At 46.7% G+C, this 23,929-nt stretch overlaps 1 protein-coding gene across 9 annotated transcripts in view; it reads right to left on the bottom strand.

Annotated features, from left to right (window-relative positions):
* The window catches only part of Atg7 (autophagy related 7), a 279,653-nt gene that overhangs the window by 110,236 nt on the left and 145,488 nt on the right, over positions 1–23,929 (bottom strand). For all 9 annotated transcript variants that reach the window (XR_008214479.1, XR_008214474.1, XR_008214477.1 and 6 more), the window contains exon 18: positions 5,550–5,672. Coding sequence is in view for 1 of the 9 variants with exons in the window: in XM_052721064.1 (XP_052577024.1) it covers positions 5,550–5,672 (123 nt within the window). In the remaining 8 variants the exon portion in view is untranslated. The remainder of the gene's footprint in view (positions 1–5,549; positions 5,673–23,929) is intronic.

Genomic DNA, 23,929 nt, shown 5'->3' with positions numbered 1-23,929 from the left:
GAGAGAGGGCCAAGGCTGATCCTGAGGGATTGCTTCATAAGGAAAAATGAGGGCAGGGCCCCATCCCAGGACGGACCAGGGGAGAAGGGCTAGTGGAGGGCTCTGGGAAGACAGAGCCGGGTGCATGAACAGGCTCGCGTCAGTTCCCACAGTGAGCCCTCTCCATTGCAAACAGGTCTGAGTGCTGACACGGGACTTCCCGCAGCTTCCACTGGCCTCCAAAGGCATATTTGTCATCAGAGGCCCTTGATGAAGCCGTACATAAATATCTGACTGTTGTTAAATACAAAACAAAACAAAAAACTACTCCACAGAAACCAAATCAAAACCAGCTGTGAGGGCGAGGGGCCAAAAACTGGGGGTGCAAAGGCCGGGCACAAACACTTGTTAACAGCGTGCCTGACTGAGCAGGAGAGGAAGTCGCTGAGCCCCAGTCACACCGCATGACTGCCATGCTTCTCCAGTGACTCTGCTGTGAAGACAGCAGACATTCTACCTCCTAGAATTCTGTTGCCAGTGAGGTAGAGTTTGAATCTCAACTCTGGATGCATCTGTCAGCACAGCCCTCCTGTGGCTGCCAGCCTGCAAGGGGCTCTACGACCTATGTTAACAGTTAGTGCTCAGCTTGTCCCCCCTATTGCCACTGATTAACTCCCCAAATCTTCAGAAAGCATGGGGCTTCAGCCAAACTTGAAGACATAAATGGCATGAGCACAGTGCTAAGAATCGGATGACGCTGACATCAGCCTTGGTGCAGATGCCAAGAGGCCTGAGTGAGGGGCAGATGGTCGCAAGCTAATCCCGGAGGCAGGAAGATGGCTGACTCCTGGCTATGGGATCTGGGAATTTCAGTCTCTTGAGGATGGACCAACACCGCTTGTTTCGTCAACCCTCTTAGGAGTCATCCTTTTCTCTGTAGTTAGATGGAGTGGAAAAATGTATCTTGGCGTTTCTCAGAGCACGATGCTGAACCCACAGTTGGAATAAAATAAAAACATGGAAACTGATATTTTGTCCCAGGATGAGAAATAACCCTGGAGGCTAAGTTGAGCCAGTTTCTTAAAATGAGGCTAACGTATTTGCATGTTTGAGTCAGACTGAGACTTTCCTTAAGAAATCCATTAATTAAAGCAACACTCGGGGAACTCCTCAGCAGATCTGTGGCTAGAACACCCTGTGGTTCATCAGCTTGCAATTTCCATTTCCTCAGGTTGCAAAGAGGAAGGATGAGGAAGGACCAGGGAGTCAAGGCCAGTCTCCGAGGTAAAGTGTGAAAGCATCCTTCATACAAGGCCATGTTTTAAGAGTATAGAAAGCTGAATGAGGCCTTTCCTCTGTGGGGACTTCTCACATTCCATGGGCCAAATGAAAACACTATTTGACAGCTGGATGGGAGTCAAAGGATGTGGGTGTCTGTCCAAGGTACCATCTTTACAAGATAAAATACAAGCCAAGGCAAATGGCCTTCCCATGGAAATGCTTTTAAACTTTCCATACATAATCCACATCAAGAACATCTGGATTGCCACTTGGGTGGCAGAGATAAGCTAATCTCTGAGGTTGAGGTCAGCCTGGTCTACATAGTGAATTCCAAGCCATCCAAGGCTACACAGCAAGACCCTGTATATAAAAACAACAACAACTGTACCCCAGCTCAGCAGTCTCTCCTCACTGTGACAAACAGGGTAACTCCTTGTTCTCTGCCATGATGGTTCACTGGTCCTGTTACTTTACCTTCAAGCTTCATCCCTAGTGACATCCACTCACTGTCCCTCATATTGCTCCCACAAAAACATTACCACCATAAACAAGGCATCTTCCTAGGGCCGGCCCAGGCTCTATCTGCAACCATGCTTCTTAATTCCTCCTCCCCATTGCCTGCTGGTCTCCAGAGCAGGACAGGCACGGTGACCTTGAATGAACTCACTGCCGTCAGTCAGGATGAGTGACAGCGGAGGGAGGGGCGGTGCCTAGCAAAGCTAGGGTTGCCATGGTCAATCTCAGTGAACAAAGATGGCCCTGCTTGGCTGTATCTTTGTCACTGTGGCCTTTCTGTGGGAACAAGGGGACATGTGGTCTCCGGTAGGTTCAGCTGGGCACTCTTCCTTCTCTAAGGAGGAGTACTGAATGGAGACACAGTACTAAAATACATGCAGAACTTTCCAGAGATTAGTGCTGGAGGGGCAGGGACAGGAGAGTGACCCCATAATGGGCATGTTTATTTCTGGGGGTGATGAAAATGTGTACGTGGGGGCAATGATGACCCCACTCAGGGCAAACTAAAAACTCCAGAATCATACACTTGGAAAATGGGACGAGCTCTATGGTGTCACATGCTCTGTACGTCAGGAAGGCTGGGGGCGCTGCTCCTCTCCTCCCCAGCCTTTCAATGACCACATGCAACTTTTGTTTATAAAGATGGTTGCTCATCCTTTAAAACTAAAGGGAATGGTGGTTATCTTCCCAAAAGGCTTTCCTGCATCCTGACTCCGGGAGGCTCAGGACTTAAGGCCTACAGAAAGGCTGAACATTTTTGATAGCACCTCAGCTCGCTGCCAACACCTTTGCTTCTCACAACGAACATGAGCCTGTGAGCACCACTGTTTCATTAACCCTGGTCCAGGAACCACCATGGCGCCTGGTGTCAGAGCTTCAGAAAAAGTTCAGTAATTTTTAAAAAGTTACACACACACACACACACATACACACCCATACACACACACTCACACATTGACTCACCTCTCTCTCTCTCTCTCTCTCTCACACACACACACACACACACACACACACTCACAATGCACATAGTCTTGCGCTCCAGCACCACAAAAAAAATTTAAATGTTTTTGTAAACAACATATATGATGAAATAGTGCATATTACTTTAATAAGTGTTTTGCAACAACACGAAGCTCATGAAAACAGTTCATCAAAAGGGAATTATCATCTTCATTAGGTTGCATTAAAAAATATGGAAGTTCATATTTTCATACTGAGCATCTATAAATTCACCAGAAATAAGTATAAAAATCAAAATACTATATTTATATAAACATGTTTTTGTTTTGCATTGGAGATATGGTTTCATGTAGCCCAGATTGGCCTTGAACTCACTACATAGCTGAGGATGACTTTGAACTCCTGATCTTCTCCTTACCCTGGGGCAGTGAGGCTTGGACTTCCACAAGCTAGGAGAGTGCTCTACCAGTAAGCTGCACCCAGCCACTCTCTGGCATCTCTATTTATTCTCTTGCACGTACATGCTCTTGTCAGAACAAAGCAACGGCACACGTGAGGCAGGGACTTTGCTGCCCTGTGGTCCCCTGGGGAGTGCTGTATTTTCGCCCTTCTCTTAAAGCTTCTATTTACAGCTTTGGTAAGTCAGGGGTTACAGATCCACACTCCCAGAAAGGCTGTCAACTGCAGAGCATGAAATTAACCCAGAACATGGCTGAAGGGTGAAGAAACAGCATCTGTCTCCAGGAGAGGAAATGGAGCCATGTGACAGGCATGACAACTGTGTGTCTATAGACGTTCCTAATGTGGTGTTGGCGTTGAACCCAGGGCCTTGCGCAAGATCGGAAGCACTGCACCACCAAGCTGCACTCAGCCCATTACATATTTTATGCCTTCAAAGTCTGCATCCTATGCATCATTTCTTTCTTCTTCTTCTTCTTTTTTTTTTTTAAAGATTTATTTATTTATTATGTATACAGTGTTCTGTCTGCATGTATCCCTGCAGGCCAGAAGAGGGTACCAGATCTCACTATAGATGGTTGTGAGCCACCATGTGGTTGCTGGGAATTGAACTCAGGACCTCTGGAAGAGCAAGCAGTGCTCTTAACCTCTGAGCCATCTCTCCAGTCCATATACATCATTCTATACAGAAGGTGTCTGATTTTTTAAAGAAGTTGGAAATGAGGAAATTGAGACTTTTATGTAAAAGATGTGATTTTCAAATTCTGGCTTTCTTTAAAATTTAACACAGGGCAAGCTCCAAAACACCACAGCTGCAAGCCACATCTGGCTCATAGGCTAACAGGCTTATTATCGCTCACCTCCAAAGTTACAGGGGATTTCTGAATCCAGAGCTAACTTAGTGAAGGAAACTTCAAAAAACCCCACTCAGACTCACAGATGAAGCTCTGTCCTTCCTGCCCAGACTATTGACACCAAGGCTGGCAGGGACTTGTTTTCCTCTGGGCCTTTGAGAAGGATATGACCAGCTGAGCCACTAAAATGCAGACTAAGCGGATGTGACCAAGGGCTGAGCCCACTACTCTGACATCTGCTCTGTCTCTAGAGTGAGATAGAAGGAAATCTCTGCTACAGCGCTTCTGAGTGGCTAAAGAAGTTAATTCTGTTGCTGGCAAAGCCTCTTGCCATCAGTGATGTCAGAGCTGCTGAGATCTGCAGGTTCCTCCTCATGCACTTCCAGGTCACAGGAGCCACCATCAGCAAAACATCCTGAAACCTGCCTGGGACCCCAGTCTCAGTCTAGGGGACAGTTTCATCTCTCAGGGCTCTCCAGAGATGCTATTCACTTCCTGGCTCTGAAGATGAGGGACTCTCCAGCTTCTAAGTACCAGACATCAGTGAAAGACCACATCTGCTTAACACCCCAGCATCCGAACAAGTTGAAGAAAATTCGCTTTCAGCTCTAAGCCAAGTGCTAGAGGCAGACTGCCTTGTTTCCAGGGTGCCCCTGTCAATCTCACCCTAACCTGCTCATGAGTCCAAGCAGCCATACTCTGGTTTTTCCAATGGTTTCTTCTACTCAGAGCTCATCCCACCTCTCCAAATGGCAGCCCTTATTCCACTGGCTGGCCAGGACTGGTCCAGGCCGGTCATTCCCTGACTACTTGGGGCCTCCTCAGTGGTGTGGAGAAGCAGTTCTTGGGGTGTTTATCAATGACCGGGACTCATGGCTCTGCAGCACTGAGCCAGGTCTGTAGAAACTGGGATGGCAAGGGTTCCCTGCACAGCCAGGGAAATGCCGTGAGGGCCTGGGTCACCTTATGACCCCTTCAGGGGAAAGCCATGGCTGAGATGCTGTCCTCATTCTCAGTCACCCATTTTGAGGAACTGTGGTCTTCACTGCCCCCTGTGTCGGTCCCTCATTCAGGGTGGGGACCTGCACAACTCCCAGGCCAGGCAGGGCCATTTCACAACAGGCCAACGTCGGTACCTAAGACTGACCAGACTGTCAACAAGCGGGCCCCATTTTCTCTGATGACACAGCCAAAGCCCAAGGTCCTCACTGACTTGTGTTTTCACAGACACCTTAAAGACCATTCTCCAACAGCTGTGCTCAAGCACACCTTCCAGAAACACAAGCAATGCTCAGAAATCAGGGCCCTCGGCTCGCTCTGCCTTGACTTAGTGCTGTCGGCAGCTACAGGACAGACACCTTGGCACGACATGGTGTGCCCCTGATACCAAGGTGCTACCTGCTCTCAGGGAAAAAAAAAAAAAGCTAACATTAACCACAAAGGCAAGAGTCTGGCACGTTGTAAACCTCAGTCCTCGGGACAGAAATGCTGTGTTCTTACCTCTGCAGCTTGGGTCTCTTGATGGAGAAGTGTAAGTCCAGTCAGGTCTTCTAAGAAGGAATGTGAGGAGTTAAACACCTTCGCTAGGAAAGCAAATCCTTCCCGCTCGTATTGATCAAGAACCTGCAAAACATTGGTCCTTTTAGAAAGGGAGCTAGAACTGTTAGATATGCATTAAAAGGTTCTTGTTTCTAACAATCATGTGTTTAAAATGGGGAGGTAGCTAAGCAGGCAGAGGTGGCTATCACCAAGCTTCATGACCCAAGTTCGATCCCCAGGGCCCACAGGGTGGAAGGAAGGAACTGACTTCTACAAGTTGTACTCGGATCTCAATATGCACCCCATAGCACATGCGTGGACACAGCACACTCAAGTATAAGTAAATAAATGTGCTAAAACTTTTTTTTTTTTGGTTTTTCAAGACAGGGTTTCTCTGTGTAGCTTTGGAGCCTTTCCTGGAACTCACTCTGTAGCCCAGGCTGGCCTCGAACTCACATAGATCCGCCTGCCTCTGCCTCCCGAGTGCTGGGATTAAAGGCATGTACCACCACTGCCTGGCCATAAAACTTTTTGAAAGGAAAATAAAATATAAGGTAAAAATGCTACCTGACAGGCTGGAGAGATGGCCCAGGGGTTAAGAGACTAGCTGCTCTTGCAGAGGACCTGGGTTCAGTTCCCAGCACCCACCATCAGGTGGCTCACAATTGTCTGTACTCTAGCTTCAGGGAATCTGACACCTCTGGCCTTCTCAGACACCTGTACTCACAGAGACAGACAGAGAGACAGACAGACAGACACACACACACACACACACACACACACACACACACACACACACTCTGTCTCTTCAAAAACTCCTTAAGAAAGAGTAGAGGAAGACTGAGTATTTACTCCGCCTCTGCTTGCGAGAGTCACATCATCTTCTGTGTGACTCCAACTTCTCCCAATAAAGTAAGTTTCGTGCAAGTTTCTGAATGTTCTGCAGGACTCAAGCTACTGGGCCCGAGACTCACTTGTTACAAAGTAAGTGACAGGACGGGAGATCCAAGGGAAAGTGGAAAGTGATCATGGGAGTGGGCAGGACAAAATGGTTTGTTAGAAATCTGACATCCCAGCTAGCCAAAAATCATTTTAAAACCTAACTGTTAGAAATGGAAAAATGAATGTCAACAGGAACATCACAGATGAGGGCAATCAACACAAGAATATACTCAACACCACATGTTTTCAGAGAAAGAGAAACTAACTACAATGAATATGCCCTGTACTCACCAAAGGGATTACAAAAGTCAGGACATAGCAAGTGTTAGCAAGGACGTGGGACACTCGGGACTCCCAGGAAGTGTAAGATGAGACCACCCCTTTAGAAGTTTAGTACTAGTGGCCCTGGTGGTGCAGGTGTGGAGAGCCGGCCTGAGGGCATGAGAGGAGGAGAACTGGTCCACCCCCTGCTCCTAGCTGCATGAATTAGCTGAGGCAACCCTGGAGAGCTCACCCTGGTGGTGGGGACAGGGAGAGCTGGTGGGCTGACCAACCCAGCATCTACCCAGGCCCAGAACCAGGGCTATGAGTTGGCCCACCCCAACATCCATCCTATCTATGATCTGCTGGAACACGTGAAGGGGAAGGTCCTGCAAATCCAAAGCTGCAGGATCTCCATGATACAGGGCAACAACAGGATATCCAGGAGGAGTCCCAGTGAGGGCCCAGTATTGATGAGGTAGCAGAAACCAGAGACCTTGAACCAGACCAATGACTCTTTGAAATGAATACTTGCAAGTAAAGTTATATGGATAAAAGGGTTTACTGTGTGACTCACTGTGTCACACTACAGCTTCCACAACAAGGTTTTTCTTTTTCTTTTCTCTTAAAATTTATTTTATTTTGGGGGAAATTTGCAAGGGCAGAGGGTTGATATGAAGGGACAAGGAGATGAATGGGATTGAGATGCATGATGTGAAAGACACAGGGAATAAATAAAAAGATAGTAAAAAAAAGTTTAGTACTTATATGCCCTGTGACCCAGTAATCCTTAGGTACCCACACAAACAAAGATGTGCACCCAGGAGCATCAGATGACACAAACGAAAGTGTTCATGGCAGCACTACTCATGATAACCAAACTAGAAGTCACTTAAGCAACTATTAATAGTAGATGAATAAATGAATTAGGTATATTCAGGAATGGAATACTATATAGCAATAACATAAATTATAATTACATTCATCAAACACATTAAGAGAAGAAACTGTATGCACTGCACAATTACCATTATACAAAGTTAAAAAACAGGTACAATTAATCCAGGGTGTTAGAGTCCAGGGTGTCAGAAGTGGACCTATGGAGAGAATGTGTCCAGAAGAGGGGTGCTCATGGTGCTAATAATAGTGGGTGCTGGATACATAAAGTCCATGTTGTGAGAATCCGTCTGAGCGGTTAGGATGCAGACAGAACTCCCATAAGCGTGTTACTCTTCCCACAGAAGGCAGGAAGACGAAAGGCCAGTTGCCTTGACAAGAGAACAAGAACTCTCAGAGCAAAACATATGACTGTCACACCCCTGGATCAGTGATCACAGGGGCTGCCAGCTGAAGGGCAGGCAGTGAGCTGCAGGGCCTCAAGAGTTCTCCTAGAACCCAGAAGGGACACGAGAAGAGAATGAAAAAGACAGCAGACGTTGGCTGCATCCAGGAATCAGTAGACACATGAACAGACACCTGAGAGGCAGTAACTTAATAGAATTTTAAAAAATTCTCCTTTTGGAAAAGCATAAACACCACAATTAGCAATTTCACTTGTGAAAGTTTCTATGCAGTTGTTTGTAGCATGACCACAGATGTAAGACGGCTCATTGAACCACTGCAGCAGAAAACCTTGGAAATGGATATCTGACAGGGGACTGTGTAGCCATATTATGCTGCATTTACAAGCAGTGGTATATCTGTAACTCATTAAAAAAAAAAACCCACACGGCTCTGAATGGCTGGTAAAAGTTGATTTCCAAGACATGGCAATATATTAAAAAAAAACAATATCCAGACTGTGTATGTGTACTGTGTTTAAAAGATGGAGGGAAAATAGAAAGGGGAATGAACTCAGGCCCATACACTCCTTCTACAGTTTCGGTGTCCTGCAGAGGAAAATCTCTACATCAGCTGAGTGCTGGGATGACGTTGCAGGCGGAAGTGTCCACTGTGTCCTGTGGCTGACCACAGATCAAACTCGGGCATACTACAGGTATTGCATTAGGCTGCCCTAGGGCCGTGAGTACAACCTTCTTAAGAAACACAGACACCGAGTCATGAAGACCCCACAGTTATCGTTCCACAGAGACAGTGTCTTCACAGCTCCAGCAGGTCCTAGCTGGGGTAGATGTCAGGATGGACCAAGCCCAGGCTGTGGGCCTGGGTGTCGTTGAGCTCGTCAGTCCAGGCTCTCCTATTCAGGTGAGGGGTGGAGCCAGCTTCCCTATGCCTATGCCATCAGAGTCAGCTCCCTGCTGCCTGTGGTTGAGGAGTTCCCGTGAGGATGCAGTGATGATGGTGTACCAGAAACCACAGGCCTTGAACCAGACCACTGACTCAGTGCAATGAACATTATTAGCAGGTACAGCGGATTGGACAAAAGGGTAGACTGTGGGACACACTGAGGCTCCCACGGCCACCAGGACAGATGGAGAGAGGCGGGAAAAATGGAGGAACGCAGAGGTTTTCTTTGTTGTTTTGTTTTTTTGCTCGTTTTCTTTTTGTTTTGGTTTGATTTTCAAAAAATTTTTATTTTTGGGGGGCCACTGCATTGGAAAGGGGAGATATGGAGGGTCCGGGAGGTGAGTGGAATTGGGGTACAGGATGTGAAATTCCCAAAGATTCATTAAAGAAATTATGCTTAAAAATTTAAAAAAAAAAAGGAAACAGGTGGACTAGGCGGTGGTGACACACACCTTTAGTCTCAGCACTTGGGAGGCAGAGGCAGGCGGATCTTTGAGATCGAGACCAGCCTGGGCTACAGATCAAGTTTCTTCACAGCCAGAGCTACATTGAAGAAAAAAACTGTCTCAAAAAGAACAAAAAACAAAAACAAACAAACAAACAAAAGACAAACGCACTTAGTGTGCAGGGTCAGCTCCCCTGCCCCAGGCAGGGTGGCGGTTAAGAAGGGGCAGAGAGACATAGGAAAGCCAGGGGCTGGGGCTGGAGGCGGTGAGAGGGGGTGAGGGGTAGAGGGGTTGGGGTAGGAGGCGGAGTTTGTCTCAGCAGTGCTGGGAGATTGAGCTAAGCGCCTGCTCAGGAGAGAAGGATGTCTCCCGAGAAAGTGAGTGAGGCTCCATCTGTGGCTCCCCAAGCTGAGTGAAGGAACAAGAGGTGCTTAGGAGTTGACAACATCAAGAAGGGGCTGAGAAAGGTGGGCATGGTGGTGCACACCTTTAATCTCAGCACTAGGGAGGCAGAGGCAAGTGGATCTTTGTGTGTTCAAGGCCAGCCTGGTCTACACAGTTCCAGGCCAACCAGGGCTACACAGTGAGCCTGTCTCAAAAATGAATGAATAAATAATAAACAAATAAATAAAGTAAAATAAGGAGCTGAGACGAGCCCAAGTAGGGAGAAAATGATCCACAGGCTGACAGGTCACGCTGGGAGACCTAGAGAGCTGAGCAGCCTGGCTCAGCCACAGTCCAACTCATGGATTTTACAAAGCATCTAATAGCTGGGTGGTGGTGGCAGCAGCGCATGCCTTTAATCCCAGCACTTTGGAGGCAGAGGCAGGTAGATATCTGAATTTGAGGTCAGCCTGGTCTACAGTATAAGTTCCAGGATAGCCAGGACTACAAAGAACATCCCTGTCTTGAAAAACCAAAATAAATAAATAATAGAAAGCATCTAAGAAATATGGGATTCCCTCAACCCTCAATAGTGAGACTCCTTACAAATCAGGATGGTGTCTTAGAAGAATGGGTATGTAAATTAAGTGACAGGCTTCTAAGTGTTAAGTAGGATCTTTTTAATGACTTAATGAGAGTGGATGTTTCTGTTGGACCTTAGTTGAACTCTAGGACTTTAAGCCCTTGTTTCTACAGATCACTGTGTAGCCTACAAACCCGAGAGTGGAGGAGGACAGCAAGGACAGAATGAAGGACAGGCAGCATGGACCTAGGGTGACAGAAGTTTAATGCTAAGGCTGGAAACTATGTAGAAAAACTTAATCCTCTTGGAGCGTGTGGAATCACACACGGACCTCCAGTGCCGAGTTAACCTGCTGAACACAAGCAGCTTCTGAAAGGTATCAGGCCTTTCTCCTCCTGGCAAGAGCTTAATCTTCTTAGAGGGCAGAATGTGTCTAAAACTATAAAAACAAACAAGGAGGAAGGGAGGGAGGGAGAGAAAGCTACAGTTAAAATGCATCTAGCAGTAACCTACCAATCTGCACTCAACACAGCATGGCCCTTAAACCAACAAGGGTTCCTGAACAGCAAACCCTTTACGTCCTGGGAAGTTACAAGTTCAGGTTTGGATGATTTTCCTAAATAAAGCAGTGGTGTGCCCCACCCCTGCTGTGGATATCGTTCTGTATAAATATAACACTGATTGGCCAGTGGCCAGGCAGGAAGTATAGGCGGGACAAGGAGAGAGGAGAATTCTGGGAAGTGGAAGGCTGAGTGGGAGAGACACTGCCAGCTGTCGCCATGACAAGCAGCATGTGAAGACGCCGGTAAGCCACAAGCCACGTGGCAAGGTATAGATTTATAGAAATGGATTAATTTAAGATATAAGAACAGTTAGCAAGAAGCCTGCCACGGCCATACAGTTGGTAAGCAATATAAGTCTCTGTGTTTATTTGGTTGGGTCTGAGTGGCTGTGGGACTGGCGGGTGACAGAGATTTGTTCTGACTGTGGGCCAGGCAGGAAAACTCTAGCTACAAATGGCGCCCAACGTGTTGGCAAGAGTTTCCACCTAAAACCTGAGTAAAAAGATTCTAAAACGGAGCTAAAAACAGTTCCTAGTTGTCTCTCTCAAGTTAGCAGCAGCCTGCGTGTTTGAGCTACTATGGCGGATTCCTGGCGTGCGGGCTCTATCTGCAGTGTGGCGGGAATGAGGCTTCTGCAAGTGGCACATTAAGCTGCATGGTGGATTTAGCCTTTGCTAGTACAAAACAAAAAAAGAGGTTTCTGAGCTACACGCGCTGCTTGGATAAAAGCATAGACCCAAGATGGCTCCCAGAGCTGGTGGTAAACATACCACCGCCATGTTGGGAAGCTGAAGTGGGCGGAGCCAGCAGCCACAGCGCTGTTTTGGTCTTAGAATGCTGCAGTTTAAAGCAGTAGGTTCAAGGTAATATAAAAAATAAGCCACATAAAGATGGCTACCACACAGAGAATCTGGATTATGTTCTCTTTGATATTCGTAACTGAAGAAAAACATTTGATTGCAAAAGCTGTTGAGTTATGCCAAAATGTATATTTTAAAGGTACCTTGACTTCAAAATTTGGATGTAAGGATATGTTGCTTTGGAAAGGAGGCTCTGCTTTTGTTTCCACAGAAAGCCAGAGGCTATGGCTTTGTTCCAGATTAAGATACATCAGGTTTGACCAGCCAAGACCCCCTGAAAGGTCTCCGATGACATCATGGCCCAGATGATCCAACATCCAGAATGGTTTCAAGGCAACTGGCTCAGACAATACAGCCTCATGGACTACTCTATAATCCTAAAATTTTCTTTGTGTCCCCATAAGATACAGCACCCCCTTCCAGCAGGAAGTAGTACGAGAAGCTACGCCCAAATTCCCAAATTATATGTAATTTTACTATGTTAAGGTTAAAATCTTCCTTTTTGAAAAAAAGGAAAAGGGGAAGTGCTGTGGATATCATTCTGTATAAATAAAACACTGATTGGCCAGTGGCCAGGCAGGAAGTATAGGCGGGACAAGGAGAGAGGAGAATGCTGGGAAGTGGAAGGCTGAGTGGGAGAGACACTGCCAGCCGTCGCCATGACAAGCAGCATGTGAAGATGCCGGTAAGCCACGAGCCATGTGGCAAGGTATAGATTTATAGAAATGGATTAATTTAAGATATAAGAACAGTTAGCAAGAAGCCTGGTACGGCCATACAGTTGGTAAGCAATATAAGTCTCTGTGTTTACTTGGTTGGGTCTGAGCGGCTGTGGGACTGGCGGGTGACAGAGATTTGTCCTGACTGTGGGCCAGGCAGGAAAACTCTAGCTACACACCCCCTTCTGCTCCCCTTTCCCCCAGCTGCAGTAAAGGTGCTCAAGTGAGGTGAGGGGGCAACGCAGAGGATTCAGTGCTCTCTCCTATCACGTGATCCTGGGGCTTGAACTCAGGAAGCCAGGCTCGGCAGCAAGCGCCTTTACTCCTGAACCAACTGGCTGGCCCAGCGTTGACTCCTGTCCAATGATGCATGCATGTCGCATGTCCTTCCTGTCTGAGCTTTGCCTTAACCATTTCTGCACAGCTGGGGTTTTGCTATTTATGATATACAGGAAAACAACAGCCCTGGACCAAGATGGTAGAAAGAGACAGCGCCAGGAGAAGCACTCTCCAGCTGGGACTGTGCCAATGCTTGCTCTCTGCTCCATCAAATGCACAGTCTACAGCTCAGCACTGACACCCACCAAAGCCTTCCAATTCTGGGCAGCTCTGGAGAAGGCTTTCACAGGACTCTGATCACCTGATAATAAAATGTAATAGTTTTTTTTTTCTTTAGAAGTATTTTATTACATTTATTTATTCATTTAGTTAATATGTGTACCGTGTGTTGTGTGTATGCCAGGACACAGAGAACAATCTGTGGAAGTCAGTTTTCTCTTTCCACTATGTGGGGCTCAGGGACCGAACTCCGGTCATCAGGTTCGGCAGCGATCACCATTTCCCAAATGAGCCATTGTGCTGGCCCAATGTAATAGTTTTTATCTCACGAGAAGCAAAATGGATTCACCAGTTTATCTATTTTTCTCCCTTCCTTCCCTTTCGTTCCTTCCATGTGTATGCCTGTATGAGTTTATGTGCACCAGATGAGGCAGAGGCCCACGGAAGCCAGAGGGCACTGGATCCTCTGAAACCAGAGCTACAGATGGCTGTGAGCATCCTGGTGTGGGTTCTGGGAACCAATCCAGGGTCCTCAGTACAAGCAGTACACACTCTTAACCATTGAGCCATCTCTCCAGCCCTTGTCTATTATTCTTAAACAAGGGCAGCACAAAACACATATCCCAGTTTAAAAACCAGCTTGTATATTTTAACCGGGATGTGAACGTGCAGTTTCTATAAACCTCCTGTTAAAGGTGGCTTTTGTTTAGGCGTTATACTTCCTTGCACATGATAATTCAAAACTATATACGAGCACCTATTTCTATAACACTTAGTTGAGGTCACAGGTCAAAAAACTGTTTCCCACACTGAAGTCACAGGCAGGCAAGACAGGACTTGTAAGAAAGCAGACAGCCTGAGGGAACTGGCACTGAGCAGGAAACCTGCATAGTAACAAACAGAGGGGCCTCTGGGAGCCTCAGATGGAAAACTTCCAGGAGGATGAAGCCCCCAGGCTTTTGTGAGTTTTACAGCCCAGAGCTCAACCAGGTTCTCAGAGTGAATATCAGAGAAAAAACCCTTTTGCTTCCAGCAGCAGCAGGGGCTTCGAGGTGAGATACACCAGCTACTCTTCTAACACAGGCAAGGTGGAGAGCAGAGCCTAACCCGGTGGGCATTTGTCAGAGGCTAGCTGATCCAGCAAAGGGAAATACACACCTGCCTGGCCCGTGGGCCCGTGTGGGGAGGGATTGAGACAGCCATCAGGTTCACAGTCCCAAGGCTCAGGGACTAGACGGTGCCTCCTTTCCCCGCATCCTGCCTGCCCCTGCCTCAGTAAGGCCATTTATAGCCGTTTTCTCCATGGGGTATCATTTCTATGAAGACATAAGGAGGACTAAAGGTACAGACAGTCTGAACAGACAGAGTAAACACCTGAAGCAGACATGGTAAGCATGATGGGATTAGCAGACCAGAAGTTGAAGCAACTGGAGTCAACGGATGAGAACACAGATGAAAATCAGTATGAACGGAGGAGGGTGGGCAGCGGGGGTTTGATCCTAAGAAAACACAGAAAAAGTCTTTTACTTAAATTATGTGTATGTGTCTGTGTGGGTATGTGCACGTGAGTTCAGGTGTCTATGGAGGTCAGAAGAGGGCGTCAGACCCCCCAGAGCTAGACTTAGAGGTGCTTGTGAGCCTTTGCCATGGGTGCTGGGGACGGAACTCAGGTCCTCTGGAGAGCAGCACATGCTCTTAACTGTTGCGCCATCTCTCCAGCCCCACATGTGGCTCTGTGAGTTACAGAGATTGAATCTAGGTGGTCAGGGTTGCCTAGCTAATGCTTTTATCCACTGAGCCACCACCCTGCCCTATTTTCCCGATTCTTAATTAACTTAACGATCCGTTCAAGGTAACTGTGTGTGATCATGGATACTTACATTTGTTTATGTGTCACTGAAGTGAATGGCAGCAGTGACATGAGGCAGGAAGGAGGACAGTGTGTTAATGTAAGGGGTCCACTCCACCTGACTGGTACAATATTGCTAACAGCAGCCCTGTGTTAGTGGTAAGGTATATTAAACTCCAGTCTAGTGCACTGGTCTAAATGAGAATGACCCCCATAGGCTCAAGTGTTTGAATGCCTGGTCCCCAGTTAGTGGAACTGTTTGGGCAGAGGGATGGCCTTGCTGGAGTAGGTGTGTGTGGTCTGTAGCATGAATCTTTTTTTTTTTTTTTTTTTTTTTTGGTTTTTCGAGACAGGGTTTCTCTGTGTAGCTTTGCGCCTTTCCTGGGACTCACTTGGTAGCCCAGGCTGGCCTCAAACTCACAGAGATCCGCCTGACTCTGCCTCCCGAGTGCTGGGATTAAAGGCGTGCGCCACCACCGCCCGGCTGTAGCATGAATCTTAAAAGTTCTTATTAATAAAATCAAACCTGAGCCAGGGATTGGGGTGAACACTGGAAAATCAGAGAGCCAGAACAAGCCACGGCTACCTCACCTCGTCGGATCCTCAGCTGGTCTTGTTTCCTCAGACTGGAGGTTTCTGAGTCCTCATCCAGAATGGGTCTCAGCTGAATTGCTGCTCAAAAGCCTGAATGCTTAACCAGCCAAATGCTTAACCAGGCCAAATGCTTCTAGTTTCTGGTCCTCACGCCTTATATATCTTTCTGCTTTCTGCCTCACTCCCTGGGACTAAGATCTTGCTTTCTGGGATTAAAGGCTTGATGAGTCACCACGCCTGTCTGTATCCTTGAACACATGGATTTCTGCCTCTGGAATGCTAGGATTAAAGGCGTGTGCTACCACTGCCTATCCTTTATGTTTAATATTGTGGCTGCTCTGTCTGTGACCCCAGAGAAGTTTACTAGCATGCACAATATTTGGGGGAACACAATACCACAGTGGTCTTGCTGGAGGAATGTTTCACTGGGGATGTGCTCTGAGGTTTCAGAAGCCCACGCCAGGTACAGTCTTGCTCTCTCTGCCTGCACCTTCCTGATCCGATGTGAGCTCGCTCTCTCTCTCCAGCACCATGCCTGCCTGCCTGCCTGCCTATCACCACGCTCCCTGCCATGATTATCATGGACCAACTTTTTGAAATTGTAAGCAAGCCCCCAGTTAAATGCTTTTTGCTATGAGTTGTCTTGGTCATGGTGTCTCCTCACAGCAATAACAGTAACTAAGGCAGGCAGATACTAGAAAAGATACAATTATAACATAATATGCTAAGAAAGGGGAAAAATGGTGTTGTAGAAAATGCACAATCAAAACCACAAAGATGCACAGAGAATTAGAGGCAAATCCAGGGAAAGGGACAAGGGAGAAGAACAGAGGAGAGATGACAAGTGACAGGCCGGTGCCAGTTCTAGTCAGTCCTGAGCATCGTAGGTTCTCCGTCTGCAGACTCAACAACCACAGACGGCAGGTGTTTGAAGAAAGAAATCCCAGCTGCATCTGCACTAGGCACATGATTTTTTTTTTTTTTTTTTTTTTTGTGTGTGTGTGTGTGTGTGTGTGTGTGTGTGTGTGTGTGATGTCTCTAAAGAGTTCCGCACAGCCTTTTAGACAACATTGGCAGTGTGCTGGGCTCTATAGATAATCTACAGATGACTGAGCAGAGTAGAGCATATATGCACAGGTTATCTGCAAATACTATGATGTAAGAGATATGGGCACTTCTTCCTGTGCTGAGGACGGAAGCCAGGGCCCTGTGCAGAGCAGACGAGCATCCAACCACTAGACTGCACCCTCAGCCAGGTGTCTAAAGACCCACAGCTTAAAATAAATGTAGAAAAATATAGTATGTCAACAGAATTAAAAGAAAAGAGTATATCAGTTCCTGAGAAGACTCCAAAACAATCAAAGATGTGGAATAAAATGAGAGGCTCTATAATGTGGCAGGAGTAATTCTCCAAGAAGGCATGGTGATTGTGTTTTGGTTTGATTTTTCTATTAAGTGATGGAATTCAGGACCTCAAGCACGTGAAGCAAGTTTTCTATCACCACTGAGTTATGTTGCCAGCACCATACTCTCTCCCACCCCTCGCCGTGTGTGTGTGTGTGTGTGTGTGTGTGTGTGTGTGTGTGTGTGTGTGTGTGTGTGATGTGTACAGGTGCATATGGAGGCGGGGTGTGGTGGTGCACTCCTGTAATCCCAGCAGAAGCATGAGGATCAACTGAGTCCAGGAGTTCTTTTTTTCTACTGAGACAGGGTTTCTCTGTTTCTGGCTGCCCTGAACTCACTCTGTAGACCAGGCTAGCCTCAAACTCCCAAGTGCTGGGATTAGAGGCATGCGCCATCACCACCAGGTAAGTTCAGGAGTTCTAGGCTGTAGTATACATGCCAATCAGGTGTCTGCACTAAATTTATCATCAATATGGTGACCTTCTAGGAGCAGGGGATAACCAGGTTGCCTAGGGAGGGATGTACAGGTACAGGTCAGAAACGGAGCAGTCAGGTGCACGTGGAGGCTCCCAGATGACACCAGTCAGGTGCACGTGGAGGCTCCCAGATGACACCAGCTGCCTTTCCTTAACTAGTCTTCACTTTTATCTTCTCGGACAGTGCTGCCCACTGAAACTGAAACTCACCGATGGAGCTAGTACGCTTTAGGGATCCTCTTGTCTCTGTTCCCAAATAAAACAGGGATTCAGGCTATGTCCAGCTTTTTATGTGAGTGCTGGGGACTCAAGATCAGGCTTCATTCTTGTCAGCAGTCACTGTATTGACTGAACTATTTCTCCAGCCCCACCACAACATCAGAGTAAGGGGATAACCAAGGCAAAGGCCAATAGGACAACAGGGAGGAGATGAAGCCTCTGTTAGCACTGGAGATGCCAGTCATTCTCTATCGACATGCAGAGTTAATGAGGACACATCTGATTGCAAAATGCTAACTACCAATGGGCTATACCCGACATCTGATGAATAGCCACAGAACACACACTCTTCCCAGCTAGGAACACTTCCCGCTCTTGCAGAGGACCCATGCTAGCTCCCAGCACCATGCTGAGCTGCACACAACTGCTTGTAATTCTAGCCGCAGGGGCCCCATGCTCTCTTCTGGCTTCCTCGGGCAACTGCGTGCACATGCACATAGCACCCCTCCCCCCTTTACAAGTAGGCACAATTAAAAATGAAATTATTTTTAAAAATAAGTTACATAATGCCTCTCCCAGAGCACAACAGAAAGCTGATCGTAATAATAAATGCAAAACACATGAGATGGAGAAGCATATCTACACAACACACGGGGCAAAGACAAGACGCCAAGAGAAACTGAAACTCTCTTGAACTAAGTGCAAAAACAGCCAGCACATGTGAATTTCCCACAATTCGGAGAAGACAGTGTTTAGAAAGAGACACAGAATGGAAGGACGTGCAGGAAAGAGGACAGAACGATGGCCAATCCCCTAAGACTACACTAACCTTAGAAAGGAGAGAACCACAGCCAGCTTAAAGCAGTCGTTCCCAGCTGTGGCTGAATGTCAGAGGCCTTGCACATCAGACACTCACATTACGATTCCTGACAGTAGCAAAATTACAGTTCTGAAGTAGCAATGAAATAATTTTATGGCTGGGGGTCACCACAGCATGAGGAACTCTATTAAAGGGTCACTGCATTGGGAAGGTTGAGAACCACTGGCTTAAAAGAAATCAAAATTCTGGTCCCACTACTTTCTATTAAAAAAAAAAAAGAGTTAATAATTAAGATCTTCCTCCTCTGCAAGACAGCAGGCCCAGACTGTCATACATTTAAAAATAAACCACACTAACCAGGTGTGGTGGCATGTGCCATAACTCCAGAACTTGGAAGGCAGAGGAGGATTATTTCAGGCTTGAAGCCAGCCTGGTTTCATAGAGTTCCAAACTAGCAAGGGCTACACAGTGAGACCCCCGTCTCAATAAATAAAGAAACAAAACCAATGACTTCTAAGGTTGGTTTAACACCATTATTTTTTTAATTAATTAATTTATTTTTATTTTTTTAAATTTTCCAGAGCTGAGGACCGAACCCAGGGCCTTGTGCTTGCTAGGCAAGCGCTCTACCACTGAGCAAAATCCCCAACCCCTTAACACCATTATTTAAAGTACACTGTTACAGCAACAGGCTACAAAGGGAAAGTACACGATTATATCAGGAAGTATATCAAATATTTGGCAAAATCAATAACCTATTCATGACAAAAACCAAACGAGAAACAGTTTCTTCAATTTAATACAGAATTTCTACAAATAATCTACCAGTATTCTTCCCCATTCCTTCCCTGCCTCTCTCTGTTCCTTCCTTTTAAACAGATACTATTTTGCCACATGTCCAGGCTAGCCTGGAAGTCATGATGCTCCTGCCTCAGTCTTCTCAGTCCTGGTATTGCAGGTGTGCACAACCACACTCAGTGTCTCTGGTAGCTGATGAGAGAAACGGAGGGGTTAAATAAAAGGAGGGGTGCTACAGGTCTGCTGACGGGCAGATGGCTGTGTCAGGTTGCTGCTTCTTCCAACCCAGTCTACAGAACTGATAGACTCCCCATCAAACCCCAGCAGTTTATTCTTGCAGGTGTCGATGGTAAGAGTCTCAGATCTTGTAGGGAGGCAGAAGGAGCCAGAAGAGCCAACACTGCATGAAAGGAGAAGAATCACATCGGAGACCGGCAAACCCAAGATACAGCCAGTCATAAAGTCAGCAGGTTGGTCAAAGAGTAGACAAATGAACCAGTGAGACAGAAGAGAGGGCTCAGAAAAAGCCCCCAAAATGTATTCACCTGACAAAGGAATAAAGGAATACAGTGGAGCAGTCCTTTTAACAAGTGACACTGGGGCAGCTGGACACGTGGACCCAGCCCCTCCACTCTGCACACCATCAAGTCAAACTGGGTCCCAGGCCTGGGTGTAGCATGCAAACCTATAAAGCTCACAGAGCTAACGTGGGGAAATCCAGCATTGGCACCAAAGGTACGGTCTGTGAGAGGGGGAACGAGAGAGCTCAGTTCTGTTCAAGTTAAAACTGTCAGTTTCAAGAGGGAACAGATGTCATCAAGAGAATGAGAAGACATGCCATTGACTGGGAGAGAATGCCAAAGACATCTGAGAAAGGACTGCTCTCCAACAAAAATAAATAAGAATGCTTCAAATCCACAGGTAAGGTTACAAGTCGTACAGTCTGAAAATGGGCCAAAGACCTCAACACACACCTAACTGAAGAGACGCGGAGGTAAGTAAGCATATGACAGATTCTTCATGCCATCTGTCACCAGAGGAATGCAAACTAAACAGTAGTGGGCCACTGCCACACACCTATCAGGATGGCCAAAATCCAGAACATGACAAATGCTGGTGAGGATTGGGAGCGGCAGAAATGTCACTCACTGCTGGCAGAGACCGAGCAGCACAGCCTTCTGGAAGAGACTGGTGATTCCTTATAAAAATAAGGCTATTCAAAACAAACAAACAAACAAACAAGCAAACAAAACCCCCAAACCCAACCAAACCAAAACTAAGGCTACTCTTCTACCTGACCCGGCAGACACATCCATACTAAAGCTTGCACACGGAAGTGAACAGAGACTATCATGACCATCAAACTGTTCTTCACTGGAAGAATGGCACAAAAACAGTGGCATAAACAAACAACCGTGCATCCAGATGGGGATCATCTCCAGCACTAAAGAAAAGGAGCCACCAAACTCTCAGGAGACACCGAGCAGATGGGAACATGCATTCGGAAGCACAAGGGGTATGTGCCGTATCCACGATGTGGTGTTCTAGAAAAGGCAGAACTATGGAACCTAAAGAAAGCTCACTGGGCAGGGGGCTGTGAAGTGGATGTGTTTAACTATATACTGCAATTGTATACTTACTATACACAAATACACTATACTGTGTGCAAAAGTTAAAAGAAGGTATTTTAAAGGTCCGGGCTGCGGTAGTACTGCTTGGCATTGTACCTTCATATATTATATGTTTTCCCAAACACATAAAGTATATAACACTAAGAGTGGATCTTGATGTAAACTATGGACTTTAAATGAGAGGTATCAATGTGGGCTCATCAACTGTAATGATCATACTGTGGAGAGGGGACTGCAATAATGGGAAACTGTATTCGTATAGGGCATAAGTAGAATATCTCTGGATTCCCCTCTTAATTTTGCTATGAATCTAAAACTGCTTCAAAAAGAAGTCTCACAGACAACCGAGGAGACTTCTGCCCAATGCACCAGGCACGGTGACAGAAGCTATGGCTGGACACACCAGGGCCTGCCCACTCTACGAGAACTTGTCTCTCCTCCTTTAAGAACAGGCATTCGGCTGGTTCTGTCTGCAGAGGCCTTACTCCACAGAGAGGCGAGCCGGAAGTTTCTCAGGACTTTTGCAGGCAGTAACTGCACAGGGGAGCTCTCCGTTCTGGGTAATGGGCTGGGCGCATTGGTAGTAGGACAAGGACATCTCTCGGTTACTTTCTGTCTCCTGCTGTTCTGAGGTTTCTTCTCTAACATCAAAATTACTTTACTTATCAGGACAGGAATAAACAAACCCTGATTTCAGTGTGTGTGTATGTGGGAACTTGCCCAGCACGAGCAAGGCTGTAGGTTCTGTCTCCAGAACTTCCAAACCTTTAACAAACACCTGATTTCAGCAGCTGGCACAAGGCTCCACCCACCAACACTCTCCCAGCACCTGCACAGGCTGATCACCTTGGGAAAACTCCAGGTCTTTGTCTTCCCACTTGTTCCTGCCCCAGAGGATCTGCTTCCCATCAGATCAGTTCACTTTCTTCCACTGCAGCTCAGCTCAAGTATCAACTCCCGCACGAAGCCGGTGCTAACTATTTCTACTCCTGCGTCTCCCCCTCCCTTGGTGTTCTGACCACACCCTCACGGTGCACTGACCTGTGGATGGATCTGCAGGAAGTGCTCTGCCTCGTGATATTGGGCATTTCCAAGTAGCAACCTGATAGCTGTCTCCATATGAAACAGAGAACCGGTGAAAAGGCATTTGAATGGATGGGAGGAAACATGGCGGTGTGTTCTCTTGAACACAGGTGATACTCATAAAGCCAGGCCTAGAAAGTAGAACAGATCTGAGTTCAAGGTACACAGAGAATGTTCCAAATCAGAGCACTCCCTGGGCCACTGCCAGCAAGTCAAGAATGCAGCCCAGGTGACCCTAAAGTCACTGTAGAGTGCTCCTTTCTCTCCAGTCCTCATGGAAACTGGGCAACAGGGTCAGGTCAACTAGAGGGCTCAAGAGGTTTCACATCCAAACATCAACTGCCTTTAAAACTGAGCAGACTGACCATGGAAGAGATGTCCCGATGTTAGTGTTTCAATGAACTAACTGCTGGTGCATCACACAACTGTACTAAAAAGAACCAGCCAGCCATTCTGTGGGGACCACACCAAAAAGTAAAACGTCTACCAAGGTCAATTGAGAAGGAAAGATGTTCAGGGCGGGGAGTTGGGATGTACCTGGGAGGACACAGGACAAAATACAGGGAACATTTCCCATCCTACAGCTACCCCAAGCCTGTTTTCTGGTTACTGAGAGAGATTTCAGGCAGACATTGAGCCAGAATGGATTCCAGCAGGAGCGCATCTTCTCCTAAAATACATGACTGTTCCCAAATGAAGTTTACAGAAACAGGAAACACATGATGGTGACACATGAAAGTGTCCCCCAAAACAGTGGCATGAAAGCCCCGAGAATATCATTACTCATTCGGAGAAAGGGTACAGTATGGTGATATTTTATTTGTATTAAAATGTTATTTGTATGTTAATAAATAAAGTTGCCCGGGGGTCAGAGCTATTAGCAAGCCATAAGAAAGCAGGGCAGTGGTGGCGTACGCTTGTAATCCCAGCACTTGGTAGGCAGAGCTGGGTAAGTCTCTGTGTGTTCAGGGATACAGCCATTATTGGATACACATGCCTTTAATCTCAATACCAATCATGGAAAACCTGGAGGCCTATACAGACAGGCCGTGAGGCGGCGGTCATGTGGTTGGGTTTACAACCAATGAGAAGGCAGAACAGGAACTCTATATAAAGACTTTAACACAGGGGTAGCTCTGGTTCGGAGAGGTAGGACCACCGCAGGAGGAAGGGTAAGGTTTTAGCTCTTAGCTCTGACCTCTTGGCTTTCTTCTTTGCATTGGTTCTGTGTTTCTTATTTAATAAGAAGGTTGTTTACATCTACAGTACAGTGACAGATTTGGGGATTGTTTATTCAAGAAAAGCAGAGACCTGGCAAAAAGCAATGAGGGTTTTTTATTTGTTTTGTTTTTGTTTTTGCATTATCACTTCAGTTGCCAATCCTTACCCACCTCAAACCCACAGGAGCCTTGAAAACCAATGACAACTATATACACGGAGAACACTTCTGAGAGGGGGCAGCTTGGGGTAAGAGCTAACTTCCAAGCCCATTCTCAGACAACTGCCACCTTCAGGACCTCCTGGAAGACCCTGCTCTGAAGTGGTCCTTATTTGACCTGACTCAGAACTGACCTCCTGTGAAAGTCTCTTTTCTGGGGCCAGCGCCTACATACTAGTTTGTTTAAAATCATCGACTCTTAAGGTGGCAGGCAGGTTAACAGTCTGAGCAAAAGGGATCCCACCAAAATGTTCAGGAAGATGTGGGAACTGTCCCAGACAGCTCTGATGAGCTCAGTGTATTCTTGGCAATGCAGAAGAGCAGGCATGGACATGGTGCTAGGTGCATGCTCCAAACCACCTGTGAGCTCAGCAGAGGTCTGAGAAGGCCTGGGCGTTCAGGGTGGCTGACCTGAGCATCATGCCAACAGGGGATAAAAAGCAGGGCAGGATTATTAATTGCCTGC

The sequence above is a fragment of the Peromyscus californicus genome, unplaced genomic scaffold (assembly GCF_007827085.1).
Source record: "Peromyscus californicus insignis strain IS unplaced genomic scaffold, ASM782708v3 Scaffold_6__1_contigs__length_162567912, whole genome shotgun sequence".
Lineage (NCBI taxonomy): Eukaryota > Metazoa > Chordata > Mammalia > Rodentia > Cricetidae > Peromyscus > Peromyscus californicus.
This window is presented reverse-complemented; position numbering and strand designations above follow the sequence as displayed.